At 42.6% G+C, this 18278-nt stretch overlaps 1 protein-coding gene across 1 annotated transcript in view; it reads right to left on the minus strand.

Annotated features, from left to right (window-relative positions):
* Positions 1-60: 60 nt before the first annotated feature.
* LOC109477310 (creatine kinase, flagellar-like) overlaps positions 61-18278 on the minus strand; it is a 19174-nt gene continuing 956 nt past the window's right edge. The window contains 25 exon segments of the mRNA XM_019778441.1: positions 61-1173; positions 1472-1633; positions 1908-2148; positions 2434-2893; positions 3090-3278; positions 3520-4461; positions 4731-4898; positions 5025-5238; positions 5605-5845; positions 6108-6261; positions 6487-6792; positions 6973-7118; positions 11525-11537; positions 11755-11863; positions 11865-11915; positions 13890-13960; positions 14166-14214; positions 14440-14494; positions 14826-14902; positions 15142-15203; positions 15429-15495; positions 15944-16014; positions 16234-16376; positions 17024-17111; positions 17314-17410. Of these exon segments, the coding sequence (XP_019634000.1) occupies positions 1060-1173; positions 1472-1633; positions 1908-2148; positions 2434-2893; positions 3090-3278; positions 3520-4461; positions 4731-4898; positions 5025-5238; positions 5605-5845; positions 6108-6261; positions 6487-6792; positions 6973-7118; positions 11525-11537; positions 11755-11863; positions 11865-11915; positions 13890-13960; positions 14166-14214; positions 14440-14494; positions 14826-14902; positions 15142-15203; positions 15429-15495; positions 15944-16014; positions 16234-16376; positions 17024-17111; positions 17314-17410 (4290 nt within the window). The 3' untranslated portion in view covers positions 61-1059.

The following is an 18278-nucleotide window of genomic DNA, read 5'->3' on the forward strand; positions in this document are numbered from 1 at the left end:
TCTTCAACCTTAGCCGTAGTGAAGATAGTTTTGAGGACGAGAGGTCATGATAGGACAGACTTGACTTGTTCTGGTTTTATTTGGCAGTCAGACAAACAAAAACACAAACATAACGTTGTAGCAAATGTTTCAACCTAAAGCCACCTGTGTAGGGCATTAGATCAAGGAACACACTGCATATTTTATAATATGTAAAATAAATCATCTTCAAACAGCCCAGCAAACTGCTCTACATATAACATTACTATCACTACTCACATTGTCAGGACAATGTGTCTGTACAAATAAGTAATACCATTTTGCACACAAAAAAACCTTCCATATACCAGGTATATCCAACATTGCTGATCAACATTTGAAACGGTGAAACTTATGAAAAGCAGCACTTTTAAGAAGATATTATGTCATGATGGGAGATTCTACTAAAATCTACATAAAATTTTCTTGGAAAAGTTCTTCCCAGTTTTATACACATGGACGGAACCAGTCAGAACGGTATTTATAAAATTGTAAGAAAAATACAATACTTCATATCACTTGTAGCTCTGTACAGAGTTTATCAATGTGATGAAAGCTACAGATTATGTTTAAGGATACTTTGGTTCAACAGAGTGCACATGGAATGGAAGACTAGATCTTGTGTCACAGTCATATTGTCATATGCAATCAGACATGTCAGACTAGCTATCTGAAAAATGAAGTCACCTAAAAACCACCACAATGCTGGAAATTTATATACAATTCAAACAGCCATGAGTTAAACTCTCTACATTGAAACAGAACAGCTTTACGTATGGGAAACAGGTTAATTGTTTATAAACAGATAAACATGTGTTTGTCATATCAGTTTACACATTTTTTAGAACATAGCCCAGTCCTCTTTCCAAGTTAGTCTTGTAAACTAGCTTGGGTAAGACCTGTACAGAGTTGACTGCCTGCCAGCACTGATTGCATATTTATTGTTCAAGCTTAACAACAATTACTCAGAAGTCTAAGCCCACCAGAGTGCCTACCAGTAACCAACTCTGTACAGTTCTTAGCATTAAACTCTTGGAGTTTCTACACGTTTGTTTCGTGTTCGACTGAAGTCTGTCCGGGCATGAGGTCGTCGATGGACTCGCCAGCCATCAGCTTCTTCTCCATGGCAACCAGCAGCTTGACGCCGTCGATAACCTGTCGAAGCAAGAAAAATGGAAACGTTACTACCAGCTATATCACACAGGCTAGGTGAGTAGTGTTTACGCTGCACATGGATACAATAATGATACAATTATCACTATACTATTAGTAGAAACTTTTTAATTCAGATAGAGAGGTAGTTAGAGGGCCAAGGTCTTATGTCAAAATTAAAACATCCTGGAGAGGATTAACAGAGCAGACAGTGTAGAGAACTAATTTTCTTATTTATTTCACAGCTTACAAATTTAGTTTTCTTAAACTACCCAGGAACTTTCTACACAGTAAATTTTACCTGTTGTACAAGGGAGACCTCGGAGTGCCCGAGTCTGTCGGAGTTGGAGATGTCGAAGATTCCTCCCTCGGCTGCGGTGTCCACGCCTCCCGTTCCTCGCTTCTGCAGGCTCAGCTTCTCCAGAACCTCGTCAAACTTCTCATGGGTGCTCATTTTCGGCAGCTGAAACATACATGGCAACATTCTCCAGAACTTTCCTCTCAGGGCCGTTAGAATTTACCATCAGTCCTCAGCCGAGATTGAGATTAAGATTATAATTGCAATCAAATCAAGATGGTTAGAATTTGGGCTGCTAACATGAACAAAATTTCGTTAGATGTTGAAATGCAACATCTTAGCAAAATTTTTCCTTGCAAACAATTTTCTTACAAAAGTTTTGAACAGTTGCCAGCATAGTCATTTTACATATCTTCAGCCCAAATGTAAGCAGCCTTACCTTGACGTGTACCCCAGCCCTCAGCCCTGTGCCCAGGTTAGATGGACAGGTGAGGACGTAGCCAAGGTGTTCATTCCACATGTAAGCCTTCCCCATCTTCTTCATTTCCTTCTCTACCAGGTTGAGCCCGTTGCAGAACCGCTCAAAAACGCGTTTCATGTTGCCACCCTTCTCCATGGAGATCAGGCGGGTGTGATCCTCCTCGTTGATCCACACCAGGAAGGTCTTGTCGTTGTTGTGCCTGGGAAAATGTTACCCAGACACATGGTAAGTTTGGCAACTCCTTGCATTTTTCTCATTATACAGCAAAGTTTAATCTGAATACAAATAATTCGTTTTGCGCTTTCCACATTGATATTTGAAAGCTCATTCTATGGAAGAAATGAACAACAACTGCAAGTTTCTCCCAAAACTGTGATTGTTTCCTTTTGCAATAGAAACCCATGACATACCATATGAAATGCACCATATTTTTTTATCCCAGCCCCCTATCCCGCAAAAGAATGTAATGGTCTTATAAAATTACCAGATGCCACGAGCGTCAGGCCAGTCACGAGCCATCCCTGCGCAGGTCAGGAGCGGAGAGACAGGCTTGTCAAACAGGAAGTGGTCATCGATCAGCTGCTGCTGCTCCTCTTCTGTCATGCCCTTCAGCGGGTAGTACTTGCCCGAGAACTCTCCGCTGAGGTTTCCCAGTGCAGTGGACACGATGCGCTCTACTTCCCTGCGCTCGTGGCGGCTGCACAGCGGGGGGAGGCTGTAGCCACGGATGCTGCGACCTGTGCGCACGCGGGAGGACAAGACAAAGTCGGGATCCAAGTCGTCACCACCATTCAGCTTGGTGGCATCCAGGTCGGTCTTGTGCTTGTCGGTCTTCTTGAAGCCCTTATGGCGAGCTTCGATGACTGGGTCAAACAGGTCGGCAAAGACAGTGTAGGATTCCTCGTCTCCTGCCACTGCCCCCACTGTCATGATGAATGGGTGGCCTGGGGAAGGGGAAAATATAAAAAATGTCAAAAGGTGAAATCAACCACAGTAAATCTGTAACATTACTACCAAAATGATTCCATAATCATCATAATAACACTCATGATGAAGAGATTGTCTGAGTGGACAGGAAGAACAGCAGGAGATTCTCAGACAAATGTTACATGAACATGTAGTTGAAGGATTCAGACTTACCAGGGTTGTCTACACCTGTCTGGATACACAAGTCCAGTGTACATCCATTCTTAGTTTTCTTGTCTTTAAGAGTGTCGAAGATCTCCTTGGTGAGGCACTTGGCCATGTGGTTGTTGTGCTGGGAGAATTCGGGGAAGTTGTCACTCTGGAGCTCAATCTTCACCTCGGATGGTTCCACCAGGGGGCCACCTGGGGTGGCAATAAAAAAGGAAAAATGTGTCTCTTGTTCCAGTTTTAGCTACGTCTATTCCTCTTACCAATCGTAACAAGGACAGATGCCATGTTAAGTGTTCAGGTTAAATCTAGCACGGAAATTTTATAAATTTCTTAAATCAACACATTGAGTACATTTAACAAACAGTAGTAGTCATAGTCATGGTCAATATGTATTCTGACTGTTGATAATGTTGATAATTAGCTGTGTGCTGACCTGGGATGAGGTCGCTGATGTCCTTCTTCTTCTCCAGCCGTTTCTCCATCTCCACCAGTAACTTCACCCCGTCCACCACCTTCTGGACCAGCTCAACCTCCGAGCATCCTAACCTGTCTGTGTTGGAGATGTCAAAGATTCCGCCCTTTGCTGCGGTGTCGACACCACCAGTGCCACGCTTCTGTAACCTGAGCTGTTCCAGGATGTGACTGAAGTGCGGGTGTGTGCTGAGCTTTGGTAGTTTCACGTGCACGCCAGCTCGCAGCCCTGTTCCCAGGTTAGATGGACAGGTGAGGATGTAGCCCAGGTGTTCACTCCACATGAACTCCTTCCCCTGCTCTTTCACCAACTCTTCCACCTTCTTCAGCCCATCGCAGAACCGCTCAAACACCTTCTTCATGTTGCCGCCCTTCTCCATGGAGATGACCCGGGTGTGGTCCTCCTCGTTGATCCACACCAGGAAGTTCTTGGCGTCGTTGTGCCAGATCCCACGGGCGTCGGGCCAGTCACGGGCCATCTTTGCCGATGTGAGGAGAGGCGAAACTGGCTTGTCGAAGAGGAAGTGATCAGCGATCAGTTGCTCCTGTGTTTTGTCGTCCATCTCGTAGAGCGGGTAGTACTTGCCCTGAAGCTCACCCTCGAGCTTCCCCAGCGCTTCGCACAGAACCTTCTCAACACCCCGCCTCTCTGCTCGCGTGCACCACGGTGGGAGGGAGTACCCACGGATGCTGCGGCCAGTACGCACACGAGACGACAGCACGTACTTTGGGTCAAGGTCATCCCCTCCTTGCAGCTTGCTGGCATCAAGATCAGTTTTGTGCGTGTCCGTTTTTTTGTAGCCGTTGTGCCGACCTTCGATGACAGGGTCGAACAAGTCTGCAAACGTTGTGTAGCATTCCTCATCTCCTGCCACCAGCCCAACAGTCATGATGAAGGGGTGGCCTGGGGAGGGGAGAACAAGTATTTGGAACATTGAAAGATATTCCATTAAAGCCTTAGTTCACATTAATTTAGCCTTCTCCCTGCAACATGTGACAACCAATGCATTGTACTTATCAATATGACAATATTCTTAGAAAGGCTATTATACTAGAAATTCTACCAATAGTAAGGTAGTGTAATGTAGATTAATATCAGTATGTTTGTTGTTATATAATAGCAATTGTTGTGCTGTAAATTTTTATTTATTTCACAGCTGACATGGTACATACCTGGATTGTCCACACCAGTCTGGATGCACTCGTCAATTGTGTACCCGCTGTCAGTTTTCTTGTCCACCAGGCTGTGGTACAGCTGTGGAGTCATACACTTGGCCATCCAGTTGTTGTGTTTAGTCAGGTCAGGGTAGGCTTTGGGCCACACCGTGTACACATCCTTTCCTGAAAAGGCAAATGTTTGTTTGTTATCAATCAAGCCTTACTCTGACACTATAATTATGATAACAATGAGAAAAAAAGTAAACTTGAGACTGCACCATGGGAAATAAAGCAAGACAACCAGCCCACCTGCTTCCATGGCCTTCTCCATGTTAACCAGCAGCTCCACGCCATCCACCACCTTCTGCACAAGCTCCACCTCTGACATGCCAAGACGGTCGGCATTGGAGATGTCGAAGGTTCCTCCCGTGGCTGCCGTGTCGACGCCACCTGTCCCGCGCTTCTGCAGACGCAGCTTCTCCAGGAAGTGTTCGAAGTCCGGGTGTTGACTGACTTTCGGCAGCTGAGGTGACAAATGGAAGTGACATTTGCATCTATGCAGATAGCAACATAATAACATCTGGTTTTATAATTCAAAATTTAACAGAATGTGCAACACAAATGCCCGAAACATTGCTCTTCATATCGATGTTCAGTGTTATGGTATGTGCAACGATAGTTTCAGTACCACAGACAGCCTATACTTTGTCTAGTAGTCACTGTACTAGAAACTGCATTCCTGTACATGTGACAATATACCTGATAGTATGTTGATTTTGCTGATGTCGTCACCTTTTGGAATGTGCCACATGTAGCTATACCTGGCTCAACTGCTGCCCAAGATGTCACATATGTAAGGCTATTGATCATTGATTGATAGATAACTAACCTTGACATGAACCCCGGCCCTGAGGCCTGTCCCCAGGTTTGATGGACAGGTGAGGATGTAGCCCAGGTGAGGGTTCCACATGAACTCGTAGCCTTTAGACTTGATGACATCCTCCACCTTCTTCAGTCCTGTGCAGAAGCGCTGGAACACACGCTTCATGTTGCCGCCCTTCTCCATGGAGATGACCCGGGTGTGGTCCTCCTCGTTGATCCACACCAGGAAGGTCTTATCATTGTTGTGCCTGGGGAGCGAAGGAACGATGTGAGAAGAAGCTAGATCACTCTGTAATTATATGCCAAATATCATTACCATTATGATCCAAAGAACACCAGCGGATTGGTGAATTGGTGATCTTGAGGAAAATTTGGTGACCTCTTGTTTTTCCATAATGTCATTAGCAAACATGGTGTCAGTTATTTCCCTCAATCTTTTGGTCTGTTATCGATACACCCTAAGATTTCATGAGAGGAAACAGTTCTGAGTAGAGGAAAGTTGTTTCCTACCAGATGCCGCGAGCATCAGGCCAGTCACGAGCCATCCCAGCGCAGGTCAGGAGAGGAGAGACTGGCTTGTCAAACAGGAAGTGGTCATCGATCAGCTGCTGCTGCTCCTGTTCTGTCATACCCGTCAGTGGGTAGTACTTGCCCGAGAACTCTCCTGAACACAGAATCAGACACAATCATCTCAGATCTATATGTTTAAGTCACATGTTTGCTTTGACGCATTCTCTGATTTTTAAAGATCTTTGAATGGCTTCAGCCTTTTTTTCCTTATAACTTTTGTAGGATGTAAATAATGGTTTGCAAACATGTTTCATATTCACACATCAGCATTGATATCTACAAAGGACGTCATCCATAGGATAATATCTCCGTAGCCTACCATCAAACGTGGCGAGGGCCTCCTTCAGAATCTTCTCCACATCCCTCCGTTCAGCACGTGTGCACCATGGTGGCAGGGCCAGCCCGCGGATGCTTCTGCCAGTGCGCACACGTGAGGACAGAACGTAGTTGGGGTCCAAATTGTCGCCTCCGCGCAGGTTCTCGTGGGTGAGGTCCGTCTTGTGCTTTGCATCTTTCCCGTACCCACCATGACGGCCACTGATTATCGGGTCGAACATGTCGGCGAAGGTTTTGTAGCTTTCCTCGTCTCCTGCCACTGCCCCAACTGTCATGATGAAGGGGTGGCCTGCAGGGGGAATGAAAGCATAATAGATTATTATACTATTATAACTGGGTTAACACATGTACAAGACACATCCCAGTTTGTAGACATCCACATCAAAAGCTCCACATCTACGCCCAATCTTAACTTCTGAATCAGCTGACCCTAAAGTGCCTGACATAAAGTTGAAACATGAGTCCTGACCTGGGTTGTCGACACCTGTCTGGATACATCCGTCCAGCGTGTAGCCAGACTGAGTCTTCTTGTCCTTCAGCCTCTTGTAGATTTCTCCAGTCAGACATCGTGACATCCAGTTGTTGTGGACTGTCAGATCAGGGTAGTTTGGGATGCTAAGGGAGAGGGTCACAAGTGAAAATCATGTAAGTCTACAGGCAATAGGTAACTTATTGCACCAGCGATAGGAGGAAATGGTTTGCGGACTTTTTAACCTGTTTTATTTTGCTTTATTTTTGTCTTTCAAATGTTCCTGATGTACATAATTTTTTTCTTTTATTACAATTTTTATTAATTTCATCAATTAACATGCCAAATTTAATATGTTTACATTGGCATTTTCATAATATATTCCTATTGCAATTTCAATTTTTATCTTTTAGTTCCTTTTGTCTTATAACATGATTGGTCTGTTTGTCATCAATTATTTCATTTTAGGGAGGATCTTGAGGACTTCACATAATATTGTTTTGCTGTCATTTTTGTATTTTTGCATTATTCTGTGGGGTACTGGAAAATGAAGTCAGAGTGAATGAAATGAATTTGTGCTTATATGATGTCCATGCAGTAAAAAGCTTATTGCAGCATGCAGATCATTGTTTATACAGAGGAGTGTTTATTTTTGATACTAGTTAAAGATGGATTGCACATGACCCAGTATACATGTTTGCATGCAAGAGAGGAATATTTCTGTGACATTATAAAGGCATGCAGAAAGGTTTAACTGAAGGACCATCTTTCCATAAGGTCTACCTGGTCTCCTCATGGTGTTCATGTAGTGCAGGTGGTTGTAAACTGCTGTGTGAGACAAAACAACACAATGCCGCTGTTGGCAGTTGGGCTGACTTTGTTGATAAGTCAGCTCAATCTTGATATCATTGATGTTAGCTTTATGTTCAAAATTTTCTAAAATCCTCTGAATGTCATGCAGCTTCCATGTTTTATGTTTTACGTTTAGGTTTTAACTAAACAACACAATTTAAAATATTACTAAGAACTAGGTGACAGAAGATGACAACATGATGACCCATGCATGAGAAGGTAGAGAGTGACTATGATTGCACATGCCCGCTTGTCAAGAAAAGTACCAGTGTATAAAGATGGTTACCAAGACCTGGAGTAAACTGGCATGCAATGTGGGAAGTTTCTACTGCACAGTAGGAGAATATAATCCACAGACTTGTGATGCGCTACCGGTATACCTTGTAAGGCTACAGCTGCAGTTTCATTTGTTGGTTCTCAGACAAAAAAAAATTCTAAACTGGAAGATCAAACAGAGTCTATGGGGATTAAACTCTGTACTTTGGTACATATTTTTTTCAGATTCAGCCCCCTGGCCCCCTGTTTAATCTTACAAACATGACGTTTTATTTTATTTATGACTGTCTAAGAACCAAGGAAATGAACTGGTGCAGCCTGAAAGTCAGACCATGAACATGCACATGACCCATGATGATGCATGCAAAGGAGGAGCCTTTATTGCACAATCGGAGTGACTGTTTAAACAGGAGAATGTTGATGTAAAGTTGATCATGATTGTCACATGACCCTGAGCAGGTTCGTGTATGTGACACAGTAGAGGCATGCAGAAGTTCAAGAGATGGCAGCAAAATTCAACTTTTGGACCTTTCAACCCCAAATCCTACTTACTTTGGGTTTTATATTTTGTTTCAGGTAGGACTGGTGCAAATGAGGGGAGATTTTGACCCAAGCTAATAACAGTCCTACACAGCTTAATTTTACTGTCCTCATACACATTCCATTCAATTGTAAGTAGGGTTTGGGGTTCAAAGGTAAAAGGCTGGATTTTGTTGTCTCCCCCTTTGACTGAAAGACTGTCGTTCCACATGTGACTACCTGGTCTCCTCCTGCTGTTCATGTTGATCACCGGGTTTTGAACTGCTGTGTGAGATAAAATAACATGGCTGTTTTATACACTCATAATATGTCACCATAGTAATATTACAATTAGTCAAGTATTGGATTGATGGTTTCTAACCCCACTTCAGTACACATGGATTTGTATCAGGTGTTCAGGTGCTCATCTGAATCATTTATGCCCAAGCAGGAGTGTGTCTATTTATTGGACTGATGCAGCAGCTCTACTTGATTCTAAACAAAGACACTAGACCGGTTCTACACAAAGACACAGTCTGAATCAGAGTTCAAAATACCCACATGCAATGTAAAATTTCCTCCAAAAACAAATTAACAGCTTGAAAACCAGCTAGCCAAAAGAACTAGCTCACATTTGGCAGAAAACAGAAGGTAGTATTTGGAGCCCTGTGTATGCCTCAATGTTGAGATGTTGATTAAATACCATGGAGACTACAGCAACAAGCCAAGTTCCGCCACTTTGATTTGGCAGGAAGCAATGCTGCCTGACCTACAGGTCAGTAGCCCTAAGCCAGGTAGCCGAGCACCCACCCTCAGGTGAGACACATCCACAGGTGAGAAATGGAGGCAGCCTGTGGTGGTACCACACACACAAACAGAAGAGACATAGAGGTAGCCTGTGGTGGTACCACACACCCACATGTGTGAAATGAAGGTAGTCTGTTGTGGTACCACACACAGGTGACAAATGGAGAGACATGGTAGCCAGTAGTGGAACCACGCACCCACAGGAGAGGCGCTGCTGTAGCCAGTGTTGATACCACATGACCGCAGGAAAGACATGGACTTCAGCACCACTTACACATGTCAAATAACCTTCCAGTGTACCCAGAGCTGACCTAGAAACATTTTACCAAATGCTGCATAAGAGAACTGCCAAAGTTTTATTACCTAGCAATGTCTGTGTAGGAACAAGGCTGGTCAGAATTGTCACTCCTGAAAGCTGTTTTGTTCATTCATTCAACAACTTGCGCACAAGTATCAGATCTGTATTTGATGGAGCAATTTCTGAACACCTGATATGAGGGAAGATTATATCAAGGAGGTTAAATAGGATATTTAACCGTAATGTTTCAACTTCCAAAAAATTTATGTTTACTGATACAATGTATTGCCTATCAGCAAACCAATTACTGGCATCTCTACCATGAATAGGTGTGTATTGTTGTTTCAAAGTGTGTATTCAAATTTTACAAGTGTGTATTCTGAATAAAGAGTTTTAGAAGTGCAGCATCATATTTCACAAGTATGCATTCCAAATTAATAATGCATTCCCAAGTATGCATTTCAAATTCACAAGTGTATATTTCAGTGTTAGCAAGTGTGTATTTCTATTCTCAAGTGTGTATTCAGATTTCTCGAGTGTGTATTCCTCCTTTCAGATGTGTGTATTTGCATTTCAGCAGTGTGTATTTGCAATTTAGACATGTGTATTTGGATATCAAATCACAACCACGCTTGAAAACGATTTGTAAATTAGTTTTTGGTCCCAAAACAAAAAGGTATAAAATCTCAATATAGCTTTGTTGTATTTATTATTACAGACTATTAACTCACTGAAATGGTAAGATTATTATCAACTTTTCTATGCTAGACAGTCAGTTGTCAGGTGTGTTACATATCCACCTGTGCTATACTAGACAGGTGTGTTATAGAGCCACCTGTGTTAGACTGGACAGGTGTGTTATAGTACCACCTGTTCAAGACTAATCAGGTATGCTACAGGACCTGGTGTACTTTGCTACTCTTGACAGGTAGGTTTGATGACTACCTGTGATAGTAGGTATGTTACGTTGCCAGACTTTTTTTTATTTATCTATAACAAACAAACAGTCCCTATGTTACTGTACACAGGCGCCTGACTTCACAGGTATGTTACCTGTTACATGGGGTACACCTGTAGTGAAGGGCTGGTATGTTACATAAATCATTAGTCACGCACAGAATGATACATTGGTTTCAAAGACATCTGTTGGCATCCAATCAAAAAACCAAAAGATATAAAAGCTTCCAAATCCTGTTCATAGTTTTACCAGACATGGCGGCCTGTTTAGAAGACACAATTTTTAATCTCTGTGAATTAAAGATGATCCAGGGATGCATCAGTTTAGATAAGTTGGTTTGTTGTATGTTTGGGGCTACCATAGCACCCACTCATTTGTCACTAACGCGGGTGCACAGTGATCTGGGTCTCCACACACCAAGTCTTTTCAAGACCTGACGAAGGGCAAACACCTGAGAACCTGATAGCTGGCAACCCGCGGGCTTCCACATAACAGAAGTAAACACCTTTTCAAAACCCATTGTGCGGAAAACAAAGGCCGTCCGCCCTGGATAAATACGCCGCAAATACGATGTCCGAAAATTGATAAAAGGCAGTCTGGCTGGTCGGTATTGAATTACGTGCATTCACTCACATGCAGATACCGGTTTATCGACACATGGGACAGGGGGTGGGGAAGGGGTGGTCAACACTGACGCTAGTTTTTAGGGGGTAGGGTGTGGGGATAAAACATGCAGAATACAGACGGTAGCTATACCTACATGCTGTTGTGAAATTGGCCCCTCAACACACAGGAGCAGCACCTCAAAATACATGCAGTCTGCACGGCATATCGGTACTTACGTTTGATGCGGAACTGCAAAGAGAAACGAAAGACACAGATTACAATCATGGTTATCCATCAGAGAAAACTAGACAGGTGAGCAGGTACCAATTAAATCAGCATGGTAAGCATTTGTTGTATTTCGTCATCAGCTCAGAACGATCTCGTGCAAGTGCAAGAAAATATATGACAGACTTGAAGGTCAAGCCGGCATTCTAACATTTGTCCATAATAAGAACGCATTACACACCTGACGTCGCTGCCGTGTGAGCCTTGGAGTTTCCACACCCCATGGCTGCGGTTAAAAATATCAAAACTTTTGCAGAAAAGGTGAAAACGTGGGCGTACGGAACTGTAGTCCCTGCCAAGGACGCACCCTACTGCTCGATCCCACTGGGGGGTAAGGCTTCCCTGTCCCCATGGCAACACGGATCACGTGGGGGCAGAGCCGCGCGCTCATTGGTCAAAAGTACGTGTCCTGGGAATGGCCACCTGTTGCATGCTGGGAGGTCCCATAGGCACAGTCACTTTGAATGAGTACTACTACTAGCTACCAGAAAGGCTAAAAAAAATCGGAATAAATGTATCTTGTGAGACACAGAAGAGACAGGGGAAAATTGGGATTTAGGACGAAGTTATAATCACATTTTTTACCGTTTTGCTATCTATGTTTGAATGCATATGAAAGTTCATATCTGAAGAAAATGCAGGCAGTCGATGGGTTGCTACAATCATGGAGGTATAAAAATATACCTCCATGCTACAATATACTAAGTACAATGTAACGTTAGAAGATGGCAGTTTTTCTCTCATCTTGCAGATGCTTTGTAAGTAATTTAAAAAAAAAGACATAACATTGTCACACAATTATCAAATACCATAAAATTTCTTTATTGTGAGTGAAAATGCATCAGGTTACCATGCCACAATTTGTGATTGCTCAAATATATTTTACTACAAAAACAGATTAAGCTATGATACATTTTGACCCTAATCTTAAGTCACATAGGAGGAACATGTTAATAAACACTGGACTATAATGTCATAAATGTTTCAAGACAGTTGATCCTAGGATTCTATCCTTTACCACTAAAAAGCCTGGCATTACACCACCCCCTCTCTTACTAACCCTATGACTGAAATACTGCAGACATGGAAACAAAGATGGAAAAGACAGATTTCCGGCAACTACAGCTTTCCATCTACAAAGTACATTTCAAACATAAGGGTGCATAACCCATAAACAGTCTTTGGTGTAACTGGCAATGTCCAAAACTGCCTGGGAAGTTTCTAAGTTAGTGATACACTCATTAGTGTACAGTCCTTACACTGTTACAGCATTGAGATGTATTAACGTTATAACAATAATTACAACCTGTATCCTGCACTGGGTTGAAAAAGTGTCGACTCCAGATGAAGAAGATAACACATCATACACCAAGATGTTTCACAGATCTTTAGACATCATAAAGACATTTCCTTTCATTTTCTTGTTTGAAAGGTCCATGTTAATATCCAGACTAGGAGATGTGTGATGAAGAGTCCAGATGATAAATGGTTGTACAAAAATGTATTCCGGTTACCCCGGTATCATCTGGTTGTATGATGTTGTTGCCATGGTTGTTACCCAGTTGTTAGACTGAAGACAGCACTGCTACAGCTACTCTTTACTTCACCTGAAACATCACAGAACATGCACATTTTTCATGGCATAAAAAACTTTGTCTTTCCAAATTAAAAGTCATTAGAGTTCAGACATAACACAACTATTAGCTCTATTGGTCTATCATGCTGATTTTCATAAAGATTGAAATACAAGCTTGGGTTACAGACACTCTGCTCTTGTAAACCAGGTTCACTCACTCAAACCAGGTTGGTACCATAGCTTTACCAAGTTCTTAAGTCATCAAGTGCAACTCAGTCTCTTTGCTACAACACTGGCTTCAGGGGGGCAGAAGTTGACTGTGGTTGTGCAAAAGGTTTGTACCAAACGTTAGCAGATTCCATGCAGACTACCCAATAAAAACCCACCGTGTATTTGTCCCATTTCTTCTCAGGGTCGTAGGGTTCCCAGCGGCTGGCAGGGAAGATGTGCTTGTTGCGCTCGTACCAGCTCCGCAGGACGACCTTACCTGCATGGGACTGTTTCAACAAGAACAGAGAATCGGCCACACTACCAGGGTATTCCCAATCACACTCTAAATACTACACCTCAACAGAGGATAAAAGATGACAGATCACAAGCCAACCATCCATTTTTGTAGTACCTAGGATATTTGATTGTCTTTTAAATATGATACTAGTAGTCACCCTGACTACCAGTCTACTGTCTGGCAATCTCCAGGATAACAGCCCTAATGACTGTTGCCATGGCAACCAGCTCACCTCGTCTTTCTCCACGGTCGCGTCGTTCACAAGCCGGACATCGTCATGTACATCAAAACTGAAGAGCGGACCTGGCAACAAGGTGGTCACATGATAAGATACTTCTCCCTCATTGGTTGAACAGAGATGTAATACAGTATATACATGTACTAGTAATAACAAAAGAGACAGATTTTCTAAAACAATGAGGTTGAGGGTGATAATAATGATTTACTACAATGTACTTATGTATGACATCCATAGTATTCAAAGTTGATAAATAAATGTAAAACTCACCACTCTTGCCTCTTGCCTTGGTGACAATGAAGTCATAGAATGTGTAGTGCTGCAGAATGATAAAACAACACAGGGTCAAAGCAGCTCAACATAGTCAGATTTTGGTCATAGTTTCATTTGTTAGAAAACACAAGATGGCGACAAACTGTGGTGACAGTGATTTCTGCTCAGTAATAAGTGATGAGGAGAACAAACAAAACTGTCGAGGACTAATCAAGACACAGGAAAGTCGTCCTGTTAGTTTGATGGTCCTCAGACATAAGCCATCACTTACATGTGGGATGATTAAGTCCTCCTTGATGTACATCAACTGTTCTACTGTAGCCGACCTGATGTCAAAGAGCAAACAAAAATTACCACAAAAATGTAATTTCCTGACTCCATCATGCTTCTACCTATGCCTGCAGGGAGGGGCTTCATAGCACCCTGGAAAGGGAGAGAAACTACTATTTTGCCTATAATACCTCCAATACCTACTGCCATCATCTTGTCATTAAAAAACACAAGGTACTTTTGTTTGAACCTCTTATCCAACTGTATGCACAAGGCCTCTCATAGCAGTTTTTGCGACAGCCCTCTTGCCTGACACCAAGCTTGAGATTTCTTTCTAATGAAGTTTTTGCATGACAGATCTCACAGTTTTTACCCAAGGTCTCTTACCTGAGTTCTGTGAAGTCTTTCCTGAGCATCTCCAGGCACCTCTGCAGGAACTGCTGGATGCTGTTTCCCTTCTTCATCTGGAAAACAAAATCACAAATGTCTGAGGAAAACAACCTACAGCAATTCTATGTCAAAACTGGACCACGAGAGAGATAAAAGCTGTAGTGTAGACACAGAGTGACAGTCAGAAGGAAACTACCTGAGGTATATTTTGATCTGTACTCTTGCACTATAAGAAGTACCAAACCAAATATGAATATGAGAAGTACTTAATACTAGTATTACTACCACTCAAACCAGGTACATGTGACATTACCTTAACCGTCCGTCTGTGCCCCGATCCGTCCCAGTAGCTGAACGTGATCTCAATTTCCTCATCTACAGGAGGGAAAAGACAGGTGTTTACTCATGTCACTTATTTCTCAGCCTGATCTTTTATTTTACAGCATGAGAAAGTATCTATCTGTATAACACACAAATGTACTACTGTCAGAAGTTACCATGTTTGAAAACATCCGAGTGGATTAGGCAGTTTGTAAATTATGGCATTCACTGAGGTGAGGGTGCATTCCAGTCAACTGTTATCAACAATTTCAGTCTTACTTTTTATTTTCTCCTGTTTTCCCTCCCATTCTTGACGTAACTCTTCACGCAGTTTGTTTTCTTCTTCCTGCACAGTGGGGGGGGGGGGTGGTGTGGTGAAACATGGCTCAAATCATGACTTTAAGCAAACTTTAAGGAATAAACTTAATCCTGCTTAGACGTATTGATATATCTTTGCACTTGTTGTGAAAAGAAGAAAAATGACAACAAACTCAGATATCAGATGGGGGGGGGGTTGGAGGTGGAAGAAACCTATTGGGGTAACTGGGTTGTACTTCTGTTTGACACAAGATTGATACATGTACAGCCTTACTGAAAAATGAATATCTAAATGTTACTTTTGTTAGATCAATTAAAACATTCATGCAAAGAAATCTGTGAAAAGACCAACAGCAAGAAGACTTAAATAAAAAGATTGGGCAGTTGAAAGTACAGAATACATGTAGGACTGAGCTGGACTGATACTAATTTAATATCAGCTGGGCTGGGACACCATCATTCCTGGAGACCCTCACCTCCCTGTCCCTGTCTGGCAGGAAGCTGGTGTCCACATCTGGGTTCTTCCCAAGTTTCTTCTTCTTGAAGACTTGAAGAGAAAACAGAGATCTTGTTAAGAACACTAACATGTCAAGGCACATGTCATTTTTTCTGTCACTAGGATCAGAGCCTGAAGATTAAATCAGTGCCTTTATGTCAAAATTAAATTCCATCACAATTCCATCATCATTGGCAATACAAGAGTTAAAGACAATGACATAAATGAGGAGTTTGCAGTAAATTACAGTTGGCTGTACATGACTGGTACCTGGCTGTATTTCCTCCTCTTCCTCCTCCTCCTCCTCTTCATCCTCATCTTCATCTCCATCCACAGCGAACGACAGCTGAGACAGTTGGGCCTGTTTCCGAGCTCTCTCCCTTCTTTCTTTCTTTTCTTCTTTTCTTTCCAACCTATAGACAAGAGAAGCACAAACAAGTTGACGAGAGGGTAATATGACTGTCTCCCCTAATACCTGTAATGTCTGACTTTATTTCACCCTACTTGGGAAATGCACACCAAGAAAATTTCATATACAGAAACAACATGATTAATGTGATTGTGAACAAAGTTGAACTGCGATTTCCAACACAAATTTTTGACTGTCCAACTCCAGTCTTTGTCAAGGACTGACTTCTGTGATGTCATGTCATGCATCTACATACATTCAAGTAATGAGAGACTATATAATGAGAGACTCCATGCATATGATGAGATATGACAAAAGTGGTGGATTAATCATTCCTTGACAAAGACAAAGTAAAGCAGTCAATTGCAACCATTTGGGGAAGTGCATTTTTGTGATGGAAATTGCAGTATACCAACACAAATGAACTTTCTTCAAGGTACGATTATTGAGTTATTCCTATCTAAAGAGAAGAGACATGAAAGATGTACTAGTAATTGAACTGCTCAAAGCTTTTTCCCCTGATGGCTTCTAGAGCTACTTTTTTTAAACACAACTAGTATTTCTTCATGAAGATGAAGAAGAGCATTTTATAGGTAAGAGTAGGAAATAAAATATATTAAGCCATATATAAAGAACAGTGAATGTACTCACACTTCTGCTCTTTTCTTGGCCAGGTCTTTTTCTCTCTCCTTCACCAAAATTTCTTGCTTTGTTTTCATTTCATTCAGGGTCACAAGACCTGAAACAGGAGAAAACATATGGTAGCAACTAACATCTATCTGTGGGTAAAACTACTAGTATATCCCACTGCTGCTAGGTGCAGGAAGTAGAACCAGTCAGTATTGCCCTAAAGAAGGTAGCAGAAAGTCTACTGCAGGTGAATATCTCAAGGTTGAGTGCACAAAGTACTATTCATACAATCCAGATGTGCAAATTCTTACCGACAGTCTCAGACTTGAGCTGCGCCTCCACAGCGTCATAGTGTGAGGAGAACTTGGCATTGATGTGTGTAACCTTGGCAACACGCTGGGCTTCACTCTGTGTGGGGGGAACCAACAAGTCAGCCTAAAAACTTGGGCTGATCCTCGGCTACAACATGTAACTTACTATTACAAGTAAATGTAGTTGATTACTAGTTGATTACTGCATAGACCAACTATTCTACTCTGAATTCACAGAATTTCCTGTGCCCAGACAGACATGCCAAAGCCTAAGACTTCTCTGTTCTTCTTATATATCATAAGTTACCCCCTCGCCCTTCAGTGGGGGGGAGGGGGGGCGTGGAGTCAGAATAGGATGAGCACCAGACTAGCCGTTGAAGCAAGGGCATTCTATACATATAATATTATATTATATTCGCCGTGGCTATATACACTCCCGGTGTGTATATAAAAGACAAATAGATTTTATATACACTCCGAAATACTAGCCTCCTTGGTAGGCCCAAAACTTGGGTTTTTGTGAGTGTTTGAGGATTCAGGGGCACCAAGTTTAAACCTCGGTCTTCAAGTTTATCTTATTGGATGATGAAAATCAGAAAACAACACGGAAATCTCCACCGAAGTTCGGTCGAGCGGACCGCCCGCCCCGCTTGCGCGGGGCCCGGGACCCTCCGCTCCCGGCGGCGGCGGCGAGACCGGTCGCGCGCCCCTGGCGTCCTCGCTACCTGGTTGATCCTGCCAGTAGTCATAGGCTTGTCTCAAAGTTTAAGCCATGCACGTGCAAGTTTAAACTGTCTCAGTGAAACTGCGAATGGCTCATTAAATCAGTTATGGTTCCTTTGATCGTCACATTCTACATGGATAACTGTGGTAATTCTAGAGCTAATACATGCGGAAGAAGCGCCGACCTCACGGTCTGGCGTGCATTTATCAGACCAAGACCAACCCGGGGTTCGCCCCGGTCC

Source organism: Branchiostoma belcheri, unplaced genomic scaffold (genome assembly GCF_001625305.1).
Source record: "Branchiostoma belcheri isolate BF01 breed outbred unplaced genomic scaffold, Haploidv18h27 scaffold4, whole genome shotgun sequence".
Lineage (NCBI taxonomy): Eukaryota > Metazoa > Chordata > Leptocardii > Amphioxiformes > Branchiostomatidae > Branchiostoma > Branchiostoma belcheri.